Below are 26,693 nucleotides of genomic sequence, written 5' to 3' on the forward strand. Positions count from 1 at the left end.
ATAAAATTACATTTACTAGAGATGTGTTTTAGATCTGAATCCCTATCTAGGATTGGTAATCTATTCCTAATAATTCTACTGATGTCATCAAATTGTCTGCTATAAGATGTAATAAAATTCACACCATCTTTTAATCCAATATCTTTAACCTTATCTTTCAGTAGACTATTTCTATCAAAATTACTCACTTGTTCCGATATCTTCAACAAACTTTGTTCATCATAGCCTCTCTCTTTCAGTCTAATAGTTAGATCTTCTGCATGTTTCTTATAACTCTCTATGTTGCTACAATTCCTCCGTAATCTGATATATTGACCTTTTGGTATCCCCTTTTTTAAGTGAAATGGGTGGCAAGAATCTGCTCTAAGAATAGTATTACCAGAGATCTCTTTCCTAAAGACCTCAGTAACAATGCCCTCTGCACTGTGACTAAGTTTAACATCTAAATATGGTATGGCATCCTTAGAGTGACTAAATGTAAAACTTAAGTTAGCATCATTCTGATTTAGATATTGCACAAATTTAACTAAGATTCTATCGTCTCCACTCCATAATAAAAGCATATCATCTATAAAGCGTGTATAATAGGTGATATGCTTCTTAAATGGATTTGCAACATTGAACAATTTTTTGTCCTCAAATTCAGCTAGATAGAGATTAGCATACGAGGGGGCAAATTTAGCCCCCATCGCAGTGCCTCTCTGCTGTAGGAAATACATGCCATCAAAAATAAAATAATTATGATGTAGCAAAAAGCTGGTTACTTGCAACATAAATTCTATTAGGCCTGAATCATAGTTCGAGTATTTAGACAGCATAGCTTTCATAGCCAATAAACCTTTATCGTGTGGTATACAAGAATATAAGGACACAGCATCTATTGTTACAAAGTTACAATCTGTATCACATTTACATTCTTGCAAAGACCTGATCAGGTGTTTGGTGTCACGTAAGAAACCTGGTAAAGATTGGACAACTGGCTGTAATTGTGCATCCAACCATTCCCCCAACCTCTCCCCCAGAGAGCCAATAGCAGATATAATAGGTCTCCCTGGGGGATTGGTTAAGCTTTTATGTACTTTAGGCAGGAACTTGAAAATTGGGATTCTAGGGTGTTCTATATATAATGTATCACATATACTGTTAGTGAAAATGTTTTTTTCTATACCATCATCTAACAAAGAAGAAAGTTCCCTTTGAAATTTGACTGTGGGATTAAAGGTTAATTTTTTATAAGTATCGGTGTCACTCAGCTGTCTCATAGCTTCCTTAAGATATTGTTCTTTATTTAAAACAACAATTGAACCTCCCTTATCAGAATCCACTATCACCAGATCTTTATTGTTAGTTATTTTTTTTAGAGCATTCCATTCCCTCTTATTTAAGTTTCTACGTTTATTTGAACTACTTTTTAAATTCTTCTCAGCTAGTTCTGTTAAATCTTGTTCTACTATGGCATGAAAAACCTCTATGAGGTCTGTACGAGAATTTACTGGATAAAAGGTACTTTTTTTTAAATTTTTAACTACCTGTTGTTTAGTTTTATTTGTCTCATTCTCATTATCCATATTAAGATCACATAATGAAGCAATGTCACATAACTCTGAGAAATTGCATTTTTCATTCAAAGACATAGTTACAGGAGGATCTAGTGGACTCTCATCATTACCCAATGTTGGGTCCTTGCTGAAGTGTTTCTTTAGTGTTATCTTACGGACAAATTTGTTCAAATCCATAATGGTGTCAAAAAGATTAAAGTCTTGTGTAGGTGAAAAGCCCAGACCTTTAGATAACACTACTTTCTCAAACTCATTTAATGGATGGTCCGAAAGGTTAATGATCTTTAGTTCTTGTAATTTTTGTTCTTCTTGAATTTCTGACGGCTTGGATACCTTGGTGCCTGCGAAGGGATAGGTACTTTGCTCTTGTCTTCTGTTGATAGTGAAATCACCTCCCCGTTTTTTGGCCGTGCTCCCATCTCTTCTTCAGATCTCGATTTTGTTTTAATAGGTGTAGATGTCAACTTAGGTGTACTAGAAGCCACACTATTTGTGCTTTCACTATGTGAGTCCATGGTATCCAGACTTGTAAAAGTGACCTTTTTGTTCTTTCCTTTATCCTTTTTGCCATTCTTCTTTTTGCCATTATTACTGGATTTATTGTTAGAATTTCTGTTTGTGGTGTTCCAATTATAAACAACTTCCAAATCATAATCTTTGCAATCTCTGCCATACTTCTTATATTTATTAGTAGATAATTCTTCTGCAGTCTTGTCCACAGTTTCCTTCAGTTGTTCTTCAAATGGAGTATATTTCGAATCCTCCTTAAATACATCTAGCTGTAATTGCAGCTGATCCAGTTCTCCCAGTATTGTGTCCCTTTGTTCTCTTTTAAAGGTAACTAGTTTTTCCATTAAGATGATAGAACAATCTGAAAGAGCTTGGTTCCATTCCATCATGAATAGAGGAAACTCTTTATGAAATGCCGGAAATTTTTTTAACCTCAGTCCTCTGGGAATTTTTTTCTCTTTGATATACAAACTTAAAAATTCAATGTCCCACCACAATTTTAGTTCTTTAATGTGCAATTTTTCTTTTTTTGAAAACAATGATCCCAAGTCTACTTTAAAATCAATGTCTGGCGCTGTGCCTTTAAATAAGTTATCAAACAGTCTTTTTCTGTTATTTTCATCCTGGGCAGCCATATCTTATTGGAAAATGTGTCAATCTCCAAAAATAAGAATATACAGATAACAAATTGTTTCAATTTAAAGCCTTAAATCAATTGAATCACAGTCCCTGCAGGTGTATATCGAAATCAGAAATGCAAACAGACAGCTCGGGCTGTGCAATTCAATGCAAGGATCAAAAGCAAAAAATAATGTTAAATGGGCAGCACATTATATTCGTGTGTGCTAGCTGTAACAATGTATCGCTTTGTCCAATTATGAAACAATTGTAGTAAACCTGTGTTGATTGTTGCAATTGATTACCAAGACCGTTAACCCCTTACATTCGCAAGACTCATCGTTATAAATAAAACATAAGCTAGACAGTTCTAGCAATAACAAACTTTCCATTTTTTGTTATAATTAATTATGCAGCAGGTGTGCAGGGCTTACATCCTGTTTTTAAGGAGTCCTTACACACCTGTTAGGTAGCTCTGATGAAGTGCCCAATAGGGCAGGAAACGCGTCAGCGGTAGTCAGGTCTGTGTGCTGTGCCTTTGTTTTTTACTCACGGAATTTCAATTAAAGGTGAAGTTTTAACACTTATTTCATCAGCCTTTCTGTTTTTTCGATTATTGGGTTCTATTTTTGTTACAATCAGAGGTGTTGAACTAATTTCTGTTTACTTATCATTACAAACGAGGGCTTAGCAGGGGAGCCCTTCTCAACACCTGTGTAACAAGCCGTGATGCTGCTATGAACACAGGCAGTATCTGTGACTGTTGCTACAAATTGCGCTACTAACAGTGAATATAACAGTTCCGTTTTCCTGGATCTCATCTGACATTGGATCTCATCTGACATTGGATTTCATTCTCAGAATCAAGTGAGTTTGTTATTGCTAGAACTGTCTAGCTTATGTTTTATTTATAACGATGAGTCTTGCGAATGTAAGGGGTTAACGGTCTTGGTAATCAATTGCAACAATCAACACAGGTTTACTACAATTGTTTCATAATTGGACAAAGCGATACATTGTTACAGCTAGCACACACGAATATAATGTGCTGCTCATTTAACATTATTTTTTGCTTTTGATCCTTGCATTGAATTGCACAGCCCGAGCTGTCTGTTTGCATTTCTGATTTCGATATACACCTGCAGGGACTGTGATTCAATTGATTTAAGGCTTTAAATTGAAACAATTTGTTATCTGTATATTCTTATTTTTGGAGATTGACACATTTTCCAATAAGATATGGCTGCCCAGGATGAAAATAACAGAAAAAGACTGTTTGATAACTTATTTAAAGGCACAGCGCCAGACATTGATTTTAAAGTAGACTTGGGATCATTGTTTTCAAAAAAAGAAAAATTGCACATTAAAGAACTAAAATTGTGGTGGGACATTGAATTTTTAAGTTTGTATATCAAAGAGAAAAAAATTCCCAGAGGACTGAGGTTAAAAAAATTTCCGGCATTTCATAAAGAGTTTCCTCTATTCATGATGGAATGGAACCAAGCTCTTTCAGATTGTTCTATCATCTTAATGGAAAAACTAGTTACCTTTAAAAGAGAACAAAGGGACACAATACTGGGAGAACTGGATCAGCTGCAATTACAGCTAGATGTATTTAAGGAGGATTCGAAATATACTCCATTTGAAGAACAACTGAAGGAAACTGTGGACAAGACTGCAGAAGAATTATCTACTAATAAATATAAGAAGTATGGCAGAGATTGCAAAGATTATGATTTGGAAGTTGTTTATAATTGGAACACCACAAACAGAAATTCTAACAATAAATCCAGTAATAATGGCAAAAAGAAGAATGGCAAAAAGGATAAAGGAAAGAACAAAAAGGTCACTTTTACAAGTCTGGATACCATGGACTCACATAGTGAAAGCACAAATAGTGTGGCTTCTAGTACACCTAAGTTGACATCTACACCTATTAAAACAAAATCGAGATCTGAAGAAGAGATGGGAGCACGGCCAAAAAACGGGGAGGTGATTTCACTATCAACAGAAGACAAGAGCAAAGTACCTATCCCTTCGCAGGCACCAAGGTATCCAAGCCGTCAGAAATTCAAGAAGAACAAAAATTACAAGAACTAAAGATCATTAACCTTTCGGACCATCCATTAAATGAGTTTGAGAAAGTAGTGTTATCTAAAGGTCTGGGCTTTTCACCTACACAAGACTTTAATCTTTTTGACACCATTATGGATTTGAACAAATTTGTCCGTAAGATAACACTAAAGAAACACTTCAGCAAGGACCCAACATTGGGTAATGATGAGAGTCCACTAGATCCTCCTGTAACTATGTCTTTGAATGAAAAATGCAATTTCTCAGAGTTATGTGACATTGCTTCATTATGTGATCTTAATATGGATAATGAGAATGAGACAAATAAAACTAAACAACAGGTAGTTAAAAATTTAAAAAAAAGTACCTTTTATCCAGTAAATTCTCGTACAGACCTCATAGAGGTTTTTCATGCCATAGTAGAACAAGATTTAACAGAACTAGCTGAGAAGAATTTAAAAAGTAGTTCAAATAAACGTAGAAACTTAAATAAGAGGGAATGGAATGCTCTAAAAAAAATAACTAACAATAAAGATCTGGTGATAGTGGATTCTGATAAGGGAGGTTCAATTGTTGTTTTAAATAAAGAACAATATCTTAAGGAAGCTATGAGACAGCTGAGTGACACCGATACTTATAAAAAATTAACCTTTAATCCCACAGTCAAATTTCAAAGGGAACTTTCTTCTTTGTTAGATGATGGTATAGAAAAAAACATTTTCACTAACAGTATATGTGATACATTATATATAGAACACCCTAGAATCCCAATTTTCAAGTTCCTGCCTAAAGTACATAAAAGCTTAACCAATCCCCCAGGGAGACCTATTATATCTGCTATTGGCTCTCTGGGGGAGAGGTTGGGGGAATGGTTGGATGCACAATTACAGCCAGTTGTCCAATCTTTACCAGGTTTCTTACGTGACACCAAACACCTGATCAGGTCTTTGCAAGAATGTAAATGTGATACAGATTGTAACTTTGTAACAATAGATGCTGTGTCCTTATATTCTTGTATACCACACGATAAAGGTTTATTGGCTATGAAAGCTATGCTGTCTAAATACTCGAACTATGATTCAGGCCTAATAGAATTTATGTTGCAAGTAACCAGCTTTTTGCTACATCATAATTATTTTATTTTTGATGGCATGTATTTCCTACAGCAGAGAGGCACTGCGATGGGGGCTAAATTTGCCCCCTCGTATGCTAATCTCTATCTAGCTGAATTTGAGGACAAAAAATTGTTCAATGTTGCAAATCCATTTAAGAAGCATATCACCTATTATACACGCTTTATAGATGATATGCTTTTATTATGGAGTGGAGACGATAGAATCTTAGTTAAATTTGTGCAATATCTAAATCAGAATGATGCTAACTTAAGTTTTACATTTAGTCACTCTAAGGATGCCATACCATATTTAGATGTTAAACTTAGTCACAGTGCAGAGGGCATTGTTACTGAGGTCTTTAGGAAAGAGATCTCTGGTAATACTATTCTTAGAGCAGATTCTTGCCACCCATTTCACTTAAAAAAGGGGATACCAAAAGGTCAATATATCAGATTACGGAGGAATTGTAGCAACATAGAGAGTTATAAGAAACATGCAGAAGATCTAACTATTAGACTGAAAGAGAGAGGCTATGATGAACAAAGTTTGTTGAAGATATCGGAACAAGTGAGTAATTTTGATAGAAATAGTCTACTGAAAGATAAGGTTAAAGATATTGGATTAAAAGATGGTGTGAATTTTATTACATCTTATAGCAGACAATTTGATGACATCAGTAGAATTATTAGGAATAGATTACCAATCCTAGATAGGGATTCAGATCTAAAACACATCTCTAGTAAATGTAATTTTATCTCTCGTAAAGCTAAAACCATTGGTGATATGGCTAGAAAGGATTTTAGCAAGAAGAGCTTACACACCACACAGTCAACTAATTGGTTAACATCTAAACCAGGCTTTTATAAATGCAATGTCAGACCTTGTAAGAGTTGTAGCTATGTCACATGTGGCGATACTTTTACCTCGACTTGTACAGGACAAACATTTAAGATTAAAGAGCATATTACTTGCACTTCTACTTTTGTTATATATCTTTTGACCTGCAAGTCTTGTAATTATCAATATACAGGGTTAACATCTAGAATGCTCAAAGATCGTATAAGAGAGCATTTACTTTCCCTGGAAGCAGAAATTCCCAAAACCCCTGTGGCTAAGCACTTTGCTTTACATGGAAATAGTTCAGCTGGTTTTACATTCCAAGGGATTGAGGTAGTTAAACTAGGACCCAGAGGAGGCAATAGATATGCAGCACTGAGTAAACGAGAAGTTTACTGGATTCACACTTTAAAAACTGGTGCTCCTTTTGGTATTAATAAAATAAGTGACATCAAATTGTTCATTGACAATACATAGACCTAGGATCTGGATCTTATAATAGATATAAATTCTGATATCGCCCAGATTATATATAAAATCTTAGTGATAAACTATTCAAGTTTGGTCACCCGGAGAGCAGGCAGTATGTGTTTTTTGAATGTGTTTATACTTTATAGCATTTGACTTTTATATGATGTAATACACATTGGTAAACTTAACTGCTTATGCTCTCTGTGTGTTACCTAATATATGTATATACAATGTACATTTCACATCGTTTATTTACTAAGGTATATTAGAATATCAGTTCCCTCTTTGTATTTCCATATTATATGTTTTCAACATGTTTAAATTAACTTCAGTACACTGGGATGTTATTAATTGACGAATATTCATGTATTTAGTTACAGTAAGAATCGTTATCCCCCACACATTGAATTGTACTATCGTTTTTAATGTGCCTATTGAATGATACAATTTTATATGAAAGCATAGTCTTAGTGTATAATAATGTATATATTTTTTTGTTTATGATCGATATTTTCAAGTTTATTTATTATGCATAATGTTTATTATTGTTTTACACGTTGGATTGGATGTTTATTTCACAATACACACAAAATTTCCATTTTTTGTTATAATTAATTATGCAGCAGGTGTGCAGGGCTTACATCCTGTTTTTAAGGAGTCCTTACACACCTGTTAGGTAGCTCTGATGAAGTGCCCAATAGGGCAGGAAACGCGTCAGCGGTAGTCAGGTCTGTGTGCTGTGCCTTTGTTTTTTACTCACGGAATTTCAATTAAAGGTGAAGTTTTAACACTTATTTCATCAGCCTTTCTGTTTTTTCGATTATTGGGTTCTATTTTTGTTACAATCAGAGGTGTTGAACTAATTTCTGTTTACTTATCATTACAAACGAGGGCTTAGCAGGGGAGCCCTTCTCAACACCTGTGTAACAAGCCGTGATGCTGCTATGAACACAGGCAGTATCTGTGACTGTTGCTACAAATTGCGCTACTAACAGTGAATATAACAGTTCCGTTTTCCTGGATCTCATCTGACATTGGATCTCATCTGACATTGGATTTCATTCTCAGAATCAAGTGAGTTTGTTATTGCTAGAACTGTCTAGCTTATGTTTTATTTATAACGATGAGTCTTGCGAATGTAAGGGGTTAACGGTCTTGGTAATCAATTGCAACAATCAACACAGGTTTACTACAATTGTTTCATAATTGGACAAAGCGATACATTGTTACAGCTAGCACACACGAATATAATGTGCTGCTCATTTAACATTATTTTTTGCTTTTGATCCTTGCATTGAATTGCACAGCCCGAGCTGTCTGTTTATATTACAAACTAAACTAGAAGCCTTAGACCAACTAATAGATTGAAGGTTTATGGATTTGAGAGCCATTTGCCAAGCGTCAAGTCCGGTGAGCTCACCTCCTAAGGTACAAGGATACATTCTGGAGAATGTGGTCACTGAGTGGTCTGATGAATCTGCAGACCCACGTCCTGGATCGACCTCACATGCTGTGTTGCACAGCCCTAACCTAACGCCTCAATTTCAGGTACTGAAAGGTCTCATACCTAAGAAACTGCACACAGATTGTTCATCGTTGCCCTCGGCTCCCCTGGGAAGGGACACGGCCGGTCCCTGCGGGGGTAATGAGGGCTTCGCAACTATACAGGAAAGGAGACTTTCAGTTATTACTAGGCATCCAGAAGTGCTGAAGATATTGGCCAGCAGCGTGCAGTGGAGCGACAGCGTGGGGATACTGTTGAGAAAGCAGATGCGTTTTTGGTCTGCCATGTCTCTTACCGGTGTTTATACATCTGGGTGTACAATGTTCCGAGTGCTGTACTACTTACCTCTTAATTGCTGCACAAGAGTTGGTGTTGGATAGTGATGGACGCTTTGCAGTGAATCCCATGCTTTCCCCATGCTCGCATTGAACTCCTTGATTGTTGTAGGTTTTGGACACTCTTGCAGTAGGTGTGCGACCTGGTTTATGGATCCTCAACATTGCATGCATAACTATGTCATTTTTTTTTCTCTCTTTTTTTTTTTTCTTCTACATAACCTTATGCTTAGTGTTAGCTTTTTACATGTGTTGGGTAATACCAGAAATGTGACTATGTTTGAGAGTAATATTGCATGTAGATTATACCAGGTCTGCTGTGGGGATATTTTCATATATAATTGAGATCACTGAATCAGTCTAAACAAGTTACTAACTTCTGGTGGTAGACATTCTGCTTCTCTATTTTAGGAGGTTTATAGTATATACCTGAGACATACTAGTCTCACTAGAAGTCCTGTTTGGTTTATCATTGGATTTTATAACTACCCACATAATTATGTTATTATTCATATTATACATAGCTTTATGATTGGGGTTAATAGTTTATATTTGGTGGGCAATATTATGTGTGTAACTGGGTTTGCCTTTAAAGATGTATATAGATTTCTTCTAACCTACTAAACTTGTATTCCTATATACAATTCAGTTTGCAGAGCTAGACGATCTATATTATCCCCGAGTGGTGAGTGTTCCGCTTCTTTGATGGGGATCCTAAAATGTTTTTATATACATATATGACAGATTCCTTATGAACCTATATATTGTGATGCTTCTCAGATAGCTAGCCCCACACAAAGTTTTTCCCCAACATACCGGTTACATATTTTTCTATACAAATGGGGGTATAGTCATTTACTGAGCTATGAAAGGTATACTTTAGATGTATTAAAGGGACAGTCTACACAAGAATTTTTATTTTAGTAACAGAGAACTTCCCAAGCTGTCAAATGTGGTGACACACGATATCTTAACTTGGTTACACTTTGCAAATATAGCTCTTGCATGCACATAAACAGTCTATATGTAGCGGAGTGAATCTCTCAATGTGATGTGGAGCACTACACCCCCCCGCAGTAAACCAGACCAAAGGCATCCACTAGAGCGGAATAGGGTGTACCTTATCACTCACCCTTCTGCCGGTGTCTGACGCTGAAGAACAGCCACTCATCCGGTGTGTAGTTGTGGGACTCAGAAAAAGCGCAGCTCCTATCTTCAGCGTGTGTCCGCCATCGCTGCTGCCACTCCAAACATTTCTCCCAAGCACGCCGGGGTCTGACGTCAGCGTAGAGTAGAGGGGGTGTGTGTGAATCCTCCAACCGCTATTCGTAATAGCGGAGCTTCCAGGCTTCAGCTGTGTCAATGCAGGCCAATAGAGAACCAAGTTCGGGTACTGTCTCTAATAGAGATTGCAGAGGGGATTCCTTGTAATCCCAAATGAGGCAATAGACAAAGAGAAGCGTAACCTCTAGTAGATAAAAGTAAACTTCTTTATTCGTAACAGGTAAAATTCCAGCAGCTGGAAAACATGAGACAAGGTGCAGGGTCTGACTAGTTTCGGCTTGTGGCCGTAATCGTAAACCTAACACACCATAAAACAAACTTGGTTTAAAAAGGATTCATTACTCTCTAATTGGTTAATTGACATAAGGGGTGGAATTCGAGTTTACAACATTTAACACTTGGAGTACTATGAATAATCACTTTAAACAAAACAGCACATACTTTTCTACTCAAACAAGACATCAGACTTGCATGTGAATAGTCATTTGAAAAAGCATTTTTGTACATATATAGTTTCCACGGTTTCAGCCAAATACAGAAAATAAGTAAATAAATAAATAAACAAACAACCTCCCCACTCAACAGAAACTATTCTTAAAAATATTACAATAAGTTGCTTGCCAAGAAAAGGAAGGGATGTAATAGTACTATTCCCCTTTATAACTCCTATTAGTATATGGTAGCAAAAAAAAAAAGAATTATATAATTATTTTAAGAACAATACATTCTGTATACAAAGGGGTGATAACAGAGAAGTTCCTCTCTTATATATACATACATATAGAACTTTCCCTAACACATGGATGTTTAAATATCTTATATTGCTGTAAGACCAAATGATGTGATTATACATGTAGATGGCTATATAACCTGCTGCCAGGTTAATAATGTGTACTCTAAATAAGGACATGTTAATACCTGACTATAATTGTAACAAACATAGAAGTCTCCCCATATGTATTATTCACGTTTCCAGTAGATGTATAGAATGAGTGTATATGTATAGAGAACAGAATTAGATCGAACATATATGTATAATACAACTGATTCAGTAAACAAAAGACTTATGAATTTATACAGTTGATTAACAGTAACCAATCTCAGTATTAGGGGGTATCGGCCACAGGCGGACAATGAAACATGTAAAGGGCATCAAGTGGACCAAGGGTGGCAGAGGGCCCCAGACACAGATACACCAAAGCCAAGGAGTTTAAAAATATATGTTTTTAGAAATACAATGTTTCTAATCAACTGATATTTATGATAAGCATGCTACCAATGATTAATTAGGTCAAATTCAGAGTTATACCCTTCTGGTAATTGTGTCCTCAATTTAAATATCCAAAAGGTCTCTTGCTTGGCTAAAAGCGTATCCTTGTCACCACCCCTAGGGGGTCTTTTGACAGCTTCAATTGCTCTCCATTTGAAAGTGGTAACATTACAATGATGTGTTTCTATAAAGTGTTTGGAAAGTGCTGAGCATGTCACTTTGTTTTTGATGTAGCCTAGGTGTTCCCTTATTCTGGTGCGTACATCCCTACTCGTTCTACCAATGTACTGGTGATGATGTTGTGTACACTCTATTAGGTATACTACATAAGATGTTGAGCATTTTTTTTTTTTCTTTTTTTTTTTTGCTACCATATACTAATAGGAGTTATAAAGGGGAATAGTACTATTACATCCCTTCCTTTTCTTGGCAAGCAACTTATTGTAATATTTTTAAGAATAGTTTCTGTTGAGTGGGGAGGTTGTTTGTTTATTTATTTATTTACTTATGTTCTGTATTTGGCTGAAACTGTGGAAACTATATATGTACAAAAATGCTTTTTCAAATGACTATTCACATGCAAGTCTGATGTCTTGTTTGAGTAGAAAAGTATGTGCTGTTTTGTTTAAAGTGATTATTCATAGTACTCCAAGTGTTAAATGTTGTAAACTCGAATTCCACCCCTTATGTCAATTAACCAATTAGAGAGTAATGAATCCTTTTTAAACCAAGTTTGTTTTATGGTGTGTTAGGTTTACGATTACGGCCACAAGCCGAAACTAGTCAGACCCTGCACCTTGTCTCATGTTTTCCAGCTGCTGGAATTTTACCTGTTACGAATAAAGAAGTTTACTTTTATCTAGAGGTTGCGCTTCTCTTTGTCTATTGCCTCATTTGGGATTACAAGGAATCCCCTCTGCAATCTCTATTAGAGACAGTACCCGAACTTGGTTCTCTATTGGCCTGCATTGACACAGCTGAAGTCTGGAAGCTCCGCTATTTACGAATAGCGGTTGGAGGATTCACACACACCCCCTCTACTCTACGCTGACGTCAGACCCCGGCGTGCTTGGGAGAAATGTTTGGAGTGGCAGCAGCGATGGCGGACACACGCTGAAGATAGGAGCTGCGCTTTTTCTGAGTCCCACAACTACACACCGGATGAGTGGCTGTTCTCCAGCGTCAGACACCGGCAGAAGGGTGAGTGATAAGGTACACCCTATTCCGCTCTAGTGGATACCTTTGGTCTGGTTTACTGCGGGTGTGTGTAGTGCTCCACATCACATTGAGAGATTTACTCCGCTACATATAGACTGTTTATGTGCATGCAAGAGCTATATTTGCAAAGTGTAACCAAGTTAAGATATCGTGTGTGACCACATTTGACAGCTTGGGAAGTTCTCTGTTACTAAAATTTATTTCCTTGATCCAAGCTGGTCACTGTTTTGTGTCACTGATCATAGGGGCTGACTGGTATCTTGTTTATTACTGCAGCATTGATTTATACAGTGTATTTGTATATTTAAATCATGGAAATTGAAGACATCAATAGATATTACTCTCTTACACCACTTAATGACTCTGACTTTGAGGGATTGGAGCTGGAGGAATTTTTTTCAAACTGAGTCACAAGACATCAAATTGGGAGATTTGTTTTACTCTCTAGAAATTTTGAGACTTAAAGAAATACGCCTAAAATTGGATACCTGGATAATTGGGAAGTATCTGAACCTGGGTATGATCCCTAGAGGACTTAGGGTCAAGAAATTTCCCAACTTTGAAGTGGTTAATAATGATGACTTTGTAAAAGAATGGAATGATACTTTATCAGACTGCTCGCTTAGACTTATGGGTATTTTAGCAAGATATAAGGCTGAACAATTATTAGCAGTTAGAGGTGAAATAGCCAAATTGCAGTCAGAGTTGAACAACTATAAAGGAATTGATGAATATGGTGAATTTGATAAGATGTTAGCTGAAGTCATAGAAACATCTAGGAAAGAGCTTATACATACTAAACATACAAAAATTTTGAGAGATCAAAGGGATTACCAAGAGAATAAAGTATTCATCTGGTTTAGACCAAGGAGAAATAGGAATAGACACAATATAAAAAATAAAAATAAAAATACCATGGGTGTAAATAATGCAATTAACGCCAATACTAGCAATGACACTATTAATGACAGCACAAATGACAAACCTTTATATAAACATAAAAGAAGACAACATAAAAAGAAAAAGGTAACATTTGTGGAGATGGATACAACCGATGATGATGATCAATCATCATGGGCTGCATCCACATCAGGAGAAGACTATTCACTATCTGATTGTGAGCAAGGGCACTCAGAGCAGGACCCTAATGAACCCATTATAACATGTACTAATGTGACTAGAGAGGATGTATCAAAAGAAACAAGTCAAGGGGCTAAGCCTAAAGCCACATACAAGAAACAATCAGGGGGTGTTGCACATGATAATACAGTTATAAATAAAACCACAGGTAACACCAAAGCAAATGAACAAGTACAGGTTTTTTCGGTCGGCCCTGAAGCCACCAACAGGGGGAGGGAAGAACACACACAACAGACAACACAGATATACTCTGAGGGAAAACAAAGCAATGAATCGCCCAAAGTAAATAGTGTGATTAATCTTTCATCTTATCCTCTCAATGAAACCGAAATAAAAGTACTCAACTATGGCCTTGGTTTTTGCCCTGACAATAAGTTCAACCTTTTCAATACTATCATTGATGTTAACAGATTCATCAGAAAACTCACACTACGCAAACATTTCAATGCACAAAGTAATGCCCATGGTAACATGACTCCTACACCATTGGAACCATGTTTAGTTCTACCTAATCAAGGAAATACTAGGCCTACATTTTCAGAGGCCTGTGATATAACTACATTGGAGGAACTATACACGGAATCTAATGATCCCAGTCCATATACATCTAGACCTACATTTCCCAGGTTTAAGGAAACCACTCAATTCTATCCCATCCAAAGTAGGGGGCAGGCACTGGAATTATTCCATAAGCGTGTCGTTGAGGATCTTACGACACTACATCAGACAAACAGGACTACTACACATAACTTATCCCTTAGAGAGAAAGAGGCCCTTAGCAAACTTAAAAACAACAAATCAATAACAATTAAAAATTCAGACAAAGGGGGAAGTGTTGTAGTCTTGAACAAAAATGATTACGTCGCTGAGGCATTAAGGCAACTTGAAGACACTAATACATATTTGACACTAACACATGATCTGGTCAGAAGATTCCAAAAGGAATTGTATGACCTGTTGGACAATGGTGTGAATTGGGGGTTCATGGATAGAGAAACCATGCAATATCTTTATGTGAGCAATCCGGTTACCCTCATTTTTCACCATCTACCCAAAGTCCACAAGGGATTGACTGACATTAAGGGTAGACCTATAGTGTCTGGCATAGGGTCCCTTCTGGAGCCCTTGTCAGAATGGCTTGATGCCATTCTGCAGCCCATTGTAGAAACACTGTACAGTCACATAAAGGATACTACCCATCTTCTACAGATGATAGAGGATACCACATGGTCTCACAAATCCAGTTGGCTAACCATTGATGTGGTGGCCCTCTACTCTAGTATTCCTCAGGATATGGGAATTAATGCCATCAAATATTTTTTAGAACCAATTTATGGTATAGATAGTGATGCTACACTATACATCCTGAGAGTTACTAAATACCTACTTGAGCACAATTATTTCATGTTTGAGGGGGTTTACTATCTGCAGAGACAGGGAACAGCCATGGGGGCGAAGTTCGCCCCCTCCTATGCTAATATCTTTATGGGGTGGCTCGAGAGAGTCTTTGTCTATGCGGATAGTAACCCCTTCAAAAAGCACATCTCCCTTTATAAACGGTTCATAGACGACCTGTTAATAATATGGTCATCGGATAGAGAGGATGCATATATTTTCTTACAGTACTTGAATGATTGTGACAATGGAGTTCACTTTACCAGTGAATGGAACAAAATATCTATTAATTTTTTGGATGTAACCTTGATAGGTAAACCTAAAACAGGTGTGATTACTTCCAAACTATATAGGAAACCAATATCAGGCAACACACTTTTACACAATAAGAGCTCACACCCCAGGCATGTTTTCAAAGGAATAACTAAAGGGCAACTATTACGTACTAAACGGATATGTAGTTCTGAAAGTGACTACATTGATGAAAGTAAAGGTATGGTTAACAGACTAATCGAAAGGGGGTACCGGCCGGAGATGGTAAGGAACGTGGCTAAGGAAGTGGCTAAGGTTGGGAGGCGGGAGGCCCTGGAACACAGACCAAGAAAGACTATGGATGATAGAACTATGTTTATCACGAAATATTCAACTGAATATTATGAAATTTGTGCTATCCTAAAAAAATACTTTCCGATACTGTATGGAGACAGGGCATTGAAGGAAGTGATAGATAAGGGTTTTAAATGTGTTTATTCCAAAAATGTAACCCTAGGGAATATTCTATCTCCAACACAATTGCCAACAACTAAACGCCGCAGCTCTTGGCTAGACATTCAGGGAACATATAAATGTGGCGATGGAAGATGTAAAGCCTGTGACTATTTGGTTGAAGGCAAAGAATTCTATTCTTGTACCACACATCAAATATTTGAAACAATAGGTCTCATAAAATGTTCAACATCTTATGTAGTATACCTAATAGAGTGTACACAACATCATCACCAGTACATTGGTAGAACGAGTAGGGATGTACGCACCAGAATAAGGGAACACCTAGGCTACATCAAAAACAAAGTGACATGCTCAGCACTTTCCAAACACTTTATAGAAACACATCATTGTAATGTTACCACTTTCAAATGGAGAGCAATTGAAGCTGTCAAAAGACCCCCTAGGGGTGATGACAAGGATAAGCTTTTAGCCAAGCAAGAGACCTTTTGGATATTTAAATTGAGGACACAATTACCAGAAGGGTATAACTCTGAATTTGACCTAATTAATCATTGGTAGCATGCTTATCATAAATATCAGTTGATTAGAAACATTGTATTTCTAAAAACATATATTTTTAAACTCCTTGGCTTTGGTGTATCTGTGTCTGGGGCCCTCTGCCACCCTTGGTCCACTTGATGCCCTTTACATGTTTCATTGTCCGCCTGCGGCCGATACCCCCTAATACTGAGATTGGTTACTGTTAATCAACTGTATAAATTCATAAGTCTTTTGTTTACTGAATCAGTTGTATTATACATATATGTTCGATCTAATTCTGTTCTCTATACATATACACTCATTCTATACATCTACTGGAAACGTGAATAATACATATGGGGAGACTTCTATGTTTGTTACAATTATAGTCAGGTATTAACATGTCCTTATTTAGAGTACACATTATTAACCTGGCAGCAGGTTATATAGCCATCTACATGTATAATCACATCATTTGGTCTTACAGCAATATAAGATATTTAAACATCCATGTGTTAGGGAAAGTTCTATATGTATGTATATATAAGAGAGGAACTTCTCTGTTATCACCCCTTTGTATACAGAATGTATTGTTCTTAAATTAATTATATAATTCTTTTTTTTTTTGCTACCATATACTAATAGGAGTTATAAAGGGGAATAGTACTATTACATCCCTTCCTTTTCTTGGCAAGCAACTTATTGTAATATTTTTAAGAATAGTTTCTGTTGAGTGGGGAGGTTGTTTGTTATTTATTTATTTACTTATGTTCTGTATTTGTCTGAAACCGTGGAAACTATATATGTACAAAAATGCTTTTTCAAATGACTATTCACATGCAAGTCTGATGTCTTGTTTGAGTAGAAAAGTATGTGCTGTTTTGTTTAAAGTGATTATTCATAGTACTCCAAGTGTTAAATGTTGTAAACTCGAATTCCACCCCTTATGTCAATTAACCAATTAGAGAGTAATGAATCCTTTTTAAACCAAGTTTGTTTTATGGTGTGTTAGGTTTACGATTATGGCCACAAGCCGAAACTAGTCAGACGCTGCACCTTGTCTCATGTTTTCCAGCTGCTGGAATTTTACCTGTTACGAATAAAGAAGTTTACTTTTATCTACTAGAGGTTGCACTTCTCTTTGTCTATTAAGAATTTTTATTGTATTAAAAGATAGATAATCCCTTTATTACCCATTCTCCAGTTTTGCATAACCAACACAGTTATATTAATATACTTTTAACCTCTGTGATTATCTTGTATCTAAGCCTCTGCAAACTGCCCCTTTTTTCAGTTCTTTTGACAGACTTGCAGTTTAGCCAATCAGTGCCTGCCCCCAGATAACTTCACGTGCATGAGCACAGTGTTATCTATATGAAATACGTGAACTAACACCCTCTAGTGGTGAAAAACGGTTAAAATGCAATCTGAAAGAAGTGGGCTTCAAGGTCTAAGAAATTAGCATATGAACCTCCTAGGTTAAGCTTTCAACTAAGAATACCAAAGGAACAAAGCAAAATTGGAGATAAAAGTAAATTGGAAAATTGTTTAAAATTACATGCTCTATCTGAATCATGAAAGTTTATTTTGGCCTAGACTGTCCCTTTAAGCATTAACAGGAACTGTCTCTAATGTATCTTCTACTTAATAAAACCCATCTCATATTGTCCCAAGAGCTTCTTAGTTTATAAATAAGGAAAGATAGTTTACCATTATGTCATTGGTTAATGTGCATGAAGTTTCCTCTGTGATAAATCTAAGTTGTTTCTGGTTATCTATGACAGGTCTTTTCTGACCACTCATTAAGCAATGAATATCTATAAGTTAGATTTTGTTATCCTCTCCTATAATTAACATGATAATTTCTTATTCATTTTTTATGAATTGGTGTTAGATATCATACTATAAGGTGAACTAACCTACTTGAGAGGATTGCTTATTTAAGTATATAAAACTAAAAAGAAAGGTATTATTACCCAGCAGAAATATTAAATATATATACACATCAAGCTTGTTTAGTTGGGTTTTAACAATTTAGTTTGGATACTTATGTGTGATTAAGATATATCACCTATGAGAATGTCTGTATTTTTTGGCATGGTTTTCTTTTATGTTGTATATGTGCAGACTATTATATTTCAAAGATGTTGTGTATGTCATTATAGTAACCACATTGTTATGCTAAATACCTTAATAAAAATCTTTGATTTAAAAAAAATAAAACATTAAACTGAAGGATAATTAATTATATTTCTTCACACTCAAAGTAATGACATAAGCTGTACCATGTGAGAACAGGAGGGGACCTAAATATTTCAGGGAAGATTTGTTCCTACTCCAAATAGGAGCAAATGTGAGTGTGAAGAAACACATTTATCTAAGAATAAGTCTTTCTGTTTAACAAGAGTTTTATGCTTTGTTGTAATGTAAATAAACAAATATTTACTTTCTAGGGAAGTTATGAAAATGAAAAGAAGGTATGAGGTTGGTTTGGAAAAGTTGGAATCTGCTTCTTCACAAGTGGCTTCAATGCAGAGTGAATTAGAAGCTCTCCAGCCTCAATTGAAGGTTGCCAGCAGAGAAGTTGATGAAATGATGATAGTAATTGAAAGAGAATCCATTGAGGCAGCCAAAAGAGAAAAAATTGTAAAAGCTGATGAAGCTGTGGCTAATGAACAAGCAATGGTAGCCAAGGCAATTAAAGATGAATGTGACAGTGATCTGGCACAGGCACTGCCAATTCTAGAGTCAGCTCTGGCAGCACTGGACACTCTCACTGCCCAGGTATGAATAGTTTTGTTTCATATTCTTATGTAATTGTCTGTTTCGATGTTAGAGTGATGATGCGTGTCATATTACAGGAATAATACAATAAACAAACTGTGGTTGCACACTATTTGGAAGCCGTAATTATAATTCTGTTTCTCATAATAGCTGTAAATTATGTAAATTGCCTTTTAATGACATTGAAAGCATTGGCAGTAAAAGTTAATGAATGTTAAAACACTTTTCAGAATATTTAGTGCGGTGAAGTTAATGTTTACTTTTCAACCAAGTTATCCTTTTTGTGTCTGCTTCCAGGAAACTCTAAATACAATATTTCACCAGTTTAAGTAATTTATGCTCCATACATCCTTTAATTTTATATTATACTGCTAAATTATTAACAAGCAGTATTTGATTGCTGAAAATGGTTGAAGATATTTTGCACTATTGTTATATTCACCTTTTGCTTACAGCTTGGTATTCACCTTATACTTTGATCCAAAAGCTTGCATGCAGCAGTGAAACCAGAGCAATGTTAGTCCCTAAGCAAAATCTGAGACAGAACGTACCTCAACTATACTTCCAGCTTCTTACACTTTCTACTCAATGTATATTTTACATACATACATAAATACAGTGTCTCACAAATTAATATAAGCTCATTGGAACACTCCATTTCAAGCCTGATTTTTAAATGGTCATAACTTTGGATTGGAATAGCAAATTTTACTATCAAAGCTTAATTTTGATCATATAATCCTAATACAAATAGCGGTCTCTTTCAATGTTAGTTTGTTGTTTACTACAAAGAGTTGTATCTTTTACATAAGAAATTTATTAAGGTGCTGCTATTAAAATAAAATACAAAATTCCTGAAAAATCTGAGTCAGGAGGGATACTTTAGATATTTTGATGAATTAAAGAAGCAGATTAGTTGTAAGAAAATGTGCCACTTTGGACCTCTAAGGAATCATAATTGGATCTATGTGAGAGGTATCTTTCTTGCAGCGCACTTGGGTACCTTGTAGTTTTTCCTTTTCAGTGCAAGGTCTCTTTTTACACAACTAAGCTTTCAGGAAATATTTATTTATTTATAAAATATTTTACCAGGAAGGATACATTGAGATTTTTCTCGTTTTCAAGTAATATCAATCTATAAGACCATTCTGCCAGATTGATCAGCCATCAGTTTTTAAATTTTCTTCTAGATAGCTGGAAAGTAAATAGCTCAGGTTAACCTGAGCTTGTTCTTTGCACTTTTGTGATGCAAGCAACTTCCAAAATGGTTAATGTAAGCAATCTTGCATGTGCTTTTGGTGCTATAAAAAGGGATGATTCCAGTTTTTCAAAGCTAGAAACACAACCCAGAGATTCAGAATATTTACAGGAAATTTGACTCCTGATGAGACCTGTTTTCCCCTGAGAAAGGAACTTGTTTCAAAATGTTTCTGGCTGTTAGTCTGACATTGGTTAAGATCAATTAATTTGAGTAAAGCTACTTTCCCTGGAGTAGCTGCTATCTACTACCCACCAATTTGAAAGATTTTCCGAGGTAGATATTTAAAGTTGCAGCTACACAGAAAAACAAACAAACAAAAAAAACACAACCGCAGTCAGTTCAAATGAAATCGGGAATAAGTACTCCCAGAGCAGCAACCATCAACACCAAAGGTGATCAAGGATGCATGGCATTGAGTTGTATGATTGCCAGAATCCCTTTTTTCCATAAGATATAATCAAGCCAACTTGTGTCTATAATTACTCCCTGAAATCTTGCTTGAGAATTTGAGAGTCTTTTGGACAAATTTGCCATTTGAAGCTATGGTTATGATGCTTTACCTGGTTGTTGCCTGTATAAGGAGACACAGAGGTGTCCTAATATTTTTGTTAGAGGAGCAAAAATCTCTGAGAGCTATTACATTTAAATGTTTCACAGAAAACCTGAGAGAATTTAAGTGATCTGGATAAATATTACTAGTAAGGTAGACATCTTTCAAATATATTCTTCATCAACTGACCAGGCCCAAGAGCAAGAATGAAAGAATGCACGGTTGCTATTGTGAAATGATGACACTTTGCAAACTTAATCAAGTTGTAAAAGATCTTGAGGAACTGTCCAAAATTACTTATTTTTCCTGTATCCTAAAAAGACAAAGAAAGAAAACAATTTTGAAGAACACCAATATTATGTACATAATATTGGAGCAGGGGGTGTCAATCATCCCGATCGTATAGGGATGATTGCAGTCTGCCACCTAAAATGTGGCGGACGAGCTAAGGAGCTGCGGTCTTATGACTGCTGCTTCTTAACTTATGTTTTCGGCGAGCCAGAAACATTGCGGGTAGAAAGCAGCATCCGCTGCTTAATAAATCTACCCCTGTATATTACTTCCATATTCCTTTAGTAACTCAGATGATTAGACACCTTTATTATATGAAGCAGTTTATATTACATTATTGTTATGGTACAGTATAAATATTATACCTTTCAGTTTGATTATTGTATAGATAGATAGATGGATAGATGGAAAAAAACTTAAATCGCAACAACATCTTATTACTAGGGTTGCAGCAGGCCACCATAAAATACTGAACAACCAGCAGGATATCAGAGGAATTCCTCAGTCCCCATCACATGCAGCCTCTGCTATTTACATGCCCAAATCTGGCATCACACAAAAAACAAATAATAATAAAATAAAAAGTTTAACACAGTCTAAAACACACACATTTTTATGTTAAAAAGAAATAAATGACTGTATCTTTAATAAACAGGTTATTCTATATTTTCATATGCAATCATCCAGTTTCATTTCTGCATTCACTTCAACTTTTTTGCAAATGATTTAATATTAGTATTAGTATTTTATAGCTAATTTCACAGACTTACTGGTCTTTTCTCTTTAGTTTTCTTCCTCTTCTCACCATATAAAAAGTCCCAATGCACTTATTTTACGTTACTCTCATCCAATACAATATAAATACTAATATACTAATTTGTAGCACGCAAACACCATGGGGCATTTTTATCAAGCTCCGTATGGAGCTTGATGCCCCGTTTTTCCGGCGAGCCTTCATAACCTGTCCGCCTGCTCTGAGGCGGCAGACAGACATCGCCAGAAATCAACCCGATTGAATACGATCGAGTTGATTGACACCCCCTGCTAGCGGCCAATTGGCCGCGAATCTGCAGGGGGCGGCATTGCACCAGCAGTTCACAAGAACTGCTGGTGCAATGATAAATGCCGATAGCATATGCTGTCGGCATTTATCGATGTGCAGCGGACATGATCCACAATATCGGATCATGTCAGCTCGCACAATGATAATTCGGCCCCATATATCTACCCTCTTGTGGCTTTCCCAGATTGACTTCTAACATGGTGATAAAATGTTATGTTGTTCCTGAAGAAACCTTTGCAAAAACATTTGTATAAAAGTAACTTACCTATATATTGAAAGCCAACGAGCTATGTTCCAGACAAATCCTATTATATGATATTATATTTATGTTGAAATAATTTTTATTAATTTTTATATAGGTAAACATAAACAGCATCATTTACAATTTTATAATTGTACAAGTGTCTTCTGAGAGTTAGCATTCCACATCAAACATATTAAAGTTTACATATGATGTTACCTCCTAACATTATACACTAATATGTTCTTTAGCCTTTTCTTAAACCATAACATTTTGTACTCATATTGTATTCAAGTGATGCCTAACCCTGTAATCCCTTTCCCCCAACTATTACCCGCCCCCTCCCCCCCTCCAAGAGGTGCCATGTTTTCTGAACTAAAAGCTAAATACCTTCAAATTATATCTCAGTATGTACCTATCTTCTACTTTTTCCGTGTTAGTTTCATCCTGGGTTAGTTACCACTATCCGACCTAAATAGACTTCTCCTATTCTTAACATTTCTGCTGCTAACTTATTTCTGCTTGTCTCTGATGGTGCTCCGACCTCAATATCCAGTAAAACCAAATCTTATTAAACTGCTCTGGCTGTCCCTGTGACCAAGCGGCTAGTTCTGACAGAGTGTACGTCTCTGTAATTTTCCCCATCACCTCTTGCCATGAGGGTACCCCTAATTTCCAGTGGCGTGCTATACAGATTCTCAGACATGTGCAAAGAATTTTGATGAATTTATTAATTGTTGTGTTAAAGGGTGTCACTTTTTTATGAAGTAACGCTTGTGACATTGTTAGGGTCACTCTCTCTTCTAGCAGTGTACTTATCAGTTCTGAGAGTCTACCCCATAGTGTTTGGACTTCCTGACATTCCCACCACATATGTTTAAATGTGCCCTTTTCTTGGCAACCTCTATAGCAGTTGTCGTTGTGCGTTATAGAATAATGGGCCGTCCTTACTGGTGTCAGGTACCATCTGTACATTACTTTTATACAATTTTCTCTCATGTCTGCACTTATCAGACCCCTGTATGAATTCAACGACAACTCGTTCCAGTCCTCTGTCTCCCAAGTTTCTAGTGTGTCCCTTTCCCATCTCTCAGTCACTTCTAATTTGGACCCGTGTTTAGTCTTTTGAATTAAGACGTAGATTCGAGATATCAGCTTTTTCCCTCTATCTGCCTTTATTATCATTCTTTCAAGTTCTGTAGGGCGTTGTTCCTGTTTGTGCGACATGTATGTTACTATTGCTGACCTAACCTGTAAATACACAAACCAATGTAACCGTTCCGGTTCTATTTGATCTCTAATTTGGTTGAACGTAATCACCGCGGACCCCAGCAAGAAGTCAGCCACCCTGTATAACCCTTTATTCGCCCATTTGTCTACTATTTTTCTTATATCTTGTGGCAATAGAAACCTGACAGGTCTCGCCGTTGATTCTGGGTTGCATAATCGCAGTCTTTTCGCGGTCCTATTCCATAACTTGAATGCCTCTATTGTTATTGGCGACCTATAGGTCTCCCGGTTAATTATTACCTCTGAATCCCAGATAATGTCCGCTGCTCTCGAACTACTTGTTATCTCTGATTCTATTTGTGACCATATCAATCCACTATCCTGTTTGCTTAATACAACCGTCTGTGCCAGCCTCGCGGCCTGATAATATTCCACTAAATTTGGAACCCCCACACCTCCTGCCTGTCTGTGCAATTGTAGTAGTTGGGATGCTATTCTAGGTCTCCCTGCTCCTCTCAAATATTTCAAAAGATCCGTTTGTAGTGCCTCCAGTTCCGGTAAGGGGATACTGGTCGGAACCGCTCTGAACAAGTACATTAATCTGGGTAGGACATTCATTTTAATAGACATTAATCTCCCATACCATGAGAAGTTACTTTTTCTCCATTTCCTGAGATCCGCTCTAATAGCTTTATAAACCGGGACATAATTTAACTTATACAAATCTGACAAGTTTTCGCCTATCTTTATTCCTAGGTAAGTGATAGAGCTCTTAGCCCAAGCGAATTCAAAATTCAGCTCGATCATTTTTTTAGTATGAGGAGGTAAGTTAACTGCTAGTGCCTCACATTTATCCGAATTTAATTTGTAGCCAGAAATCTCTGAGTATTCATGTAAAGTTTGATAGAGGTGTGGCAGCGAACTCAGTGGCCTAGTGATTGTCAACAGTACATCATCCGCAAATAGCATAGTCTTATATTCAGAAGTCCCTATTTTTACCCCCGCAATATCTCCCGAGTTCCTTATACACGCAGCCAAAGGCTCAATACATATCGCGAATATCAGTGGCGACAGCGGGCATCCCTGCCTTGTTCCATTCAGAATGTCTATTTGCTTTGATAAGTATCCCGCCGCCCCCACCACTGCCGTCGGTTTTGAATATATGCTACCTAGCGCCTGCATAATAGCTCCACTGAAACCCATGGCCGATAACACCTTAAACATGAAATTCCAGTCCACCCTGTCGAACGCCTTTTCTGCGTCGAGCGACAGGAATAGAGCTGGAATCCCCTTTACCTTCACATAGTCTAGCAAAGAAAGCGTTCTCCTAACATTATCTGGCGCCTCTCTGTCTTGTACGAACCCCACCTGGTCCTGATGGACCAGGGAGGGTAAAATTCGCTTTAATCTGTTTGCCATAACTTTAGCAAAAATTTTTATATCATGATTAATTAGGGATATGGGTCTATAGTTTTGGCAAAGTTTTGTATTCTTCCCGCTCTTTGGTATCACAATAATTTTTGCCTGAAGCATTTCTCTAGGTATATCCCACCCCTCCATAATCCCATTGCAGAGATTGGTTATGTGGGGTATCAGTTCCTTCTTAAAAAGTTTGTAATATTCACCCGTTAACCCGTCGGGGCCTGCCGCCTTACCTATTTTTAAGTCTTTAATTACCCCCAGTACTTCGTTATTTGTTATTTTTGAGTTAAGGCTTTCCAAGTCCTCACTCGATAGCGTTCTCAAATTCGCTCTATCTAAAAATTTAGAAATTTGGTTATCTATGTTTCCTGTTCTTACTTTCTTCCCATCGTATAATTGTGCATAGTAGCGGGCAAAGCTATCTGATATCTCCTGTGGGTTCGAGGTGATTTCTCCTTTTGATGTTACTAACTTGGGGATGGAAAAAAACTTATTGTTTTCCCTTAACTTACTCGCCAGATATCTGTCTGGCTTATTAGCATACACAAAATAGTGGGCCTTCAGCCTCAAAGCAGCTCTAATTGATGTATCGTTCAGTAATTTAGCTAACTCCTTTCTCTTGTCTACTAAAGTTTTATATGTTTTCCCTGATAGCGTGCGCTGGTGTTCTCTCTCGAGTTGTTCCACCTCCCCTTGTAGTGCTCTAGCTTGTGCTGTTGTTTGTTTATTTCTCAGTGATTTTTCCTTTATTAGCAACCCTCTTAATACTGATTTATGGGCTGCCCATATCGTCAGCGGATTATCTACGGAACCTAAATTTACTTCCCAATATTCCTTCAATGCCTTTTGAATCCTACCATGTATTTCAGGGTTTTTCAGTAAAGTCGGGTTGTATGTCCAAGATCGCTGTCTAGCAAAGTTTATGAGGCCCGTAAGTTCTAGAAAGATAAGTGAGTGGTCTGACCAGACACAAGTCTGCGTGTTCGTAGTCACTAAGTTTGGTGCTAGAATTTGGCTGATGTAAATGTAGTCGAGAATTGTGTAGGTCTTGTGTGCTGGTGAGTAATAGGTATATTCCCGCTCTGTGTTACCCAAAGCCTCCCATGAATCCACTAACCCATGTTCCTCCAACGAACTGCGAACTGATTTAACTATGCTGTTGTGTCTATGTTGTTTACTTGTTATTTTCAAAGTCTCAGAGCCATTAAAAGAGGTCATATTAACATTAAAGTCCCCGGCTACAATTAGTCTGTTTTTTTCCCAATGAGTGAGTA

General features: G+C 36.7%; 1 protein-coding gene across 1 annotated transcript in view; it reads left to right on the top strand.

Annotated features, from left to right (window-relative positions):
- DNAH7 (dynein axonemal heavy chain 7) overlaps positions 1–26,693 on the top strand; it is a 784,664-nt gene that overhangs the window by 420,353 nt on the left and 337,618 nt on the right. The window contains exon 41 of the mRNA XM_053698573.1: positions 19,031–19,361. Within this exon, the coding sequence (XP_053554548.1) occupies positions 19,031–19,361 (331 nt within the window). The remainder of the gene's footprint in view (positions 1–19,030; positions 19,362–26,693) is intronic.

This window comes from Bombina bombina, chromosome 1 (genome assembly GCF_027579735.1).
Source record: "Bombina bombina isolate aBomBom1 chromosome 1, aBomBom1.pri, whole genome shotgun sequence".
In the NCBI taxonomy this organism is placed as follows: domain Eukaryota; kingdom Metazoa; phylum Chordata; class Amphibia; order Anura; family Bombinatoridae; genus Bombina; species Bombina bombina.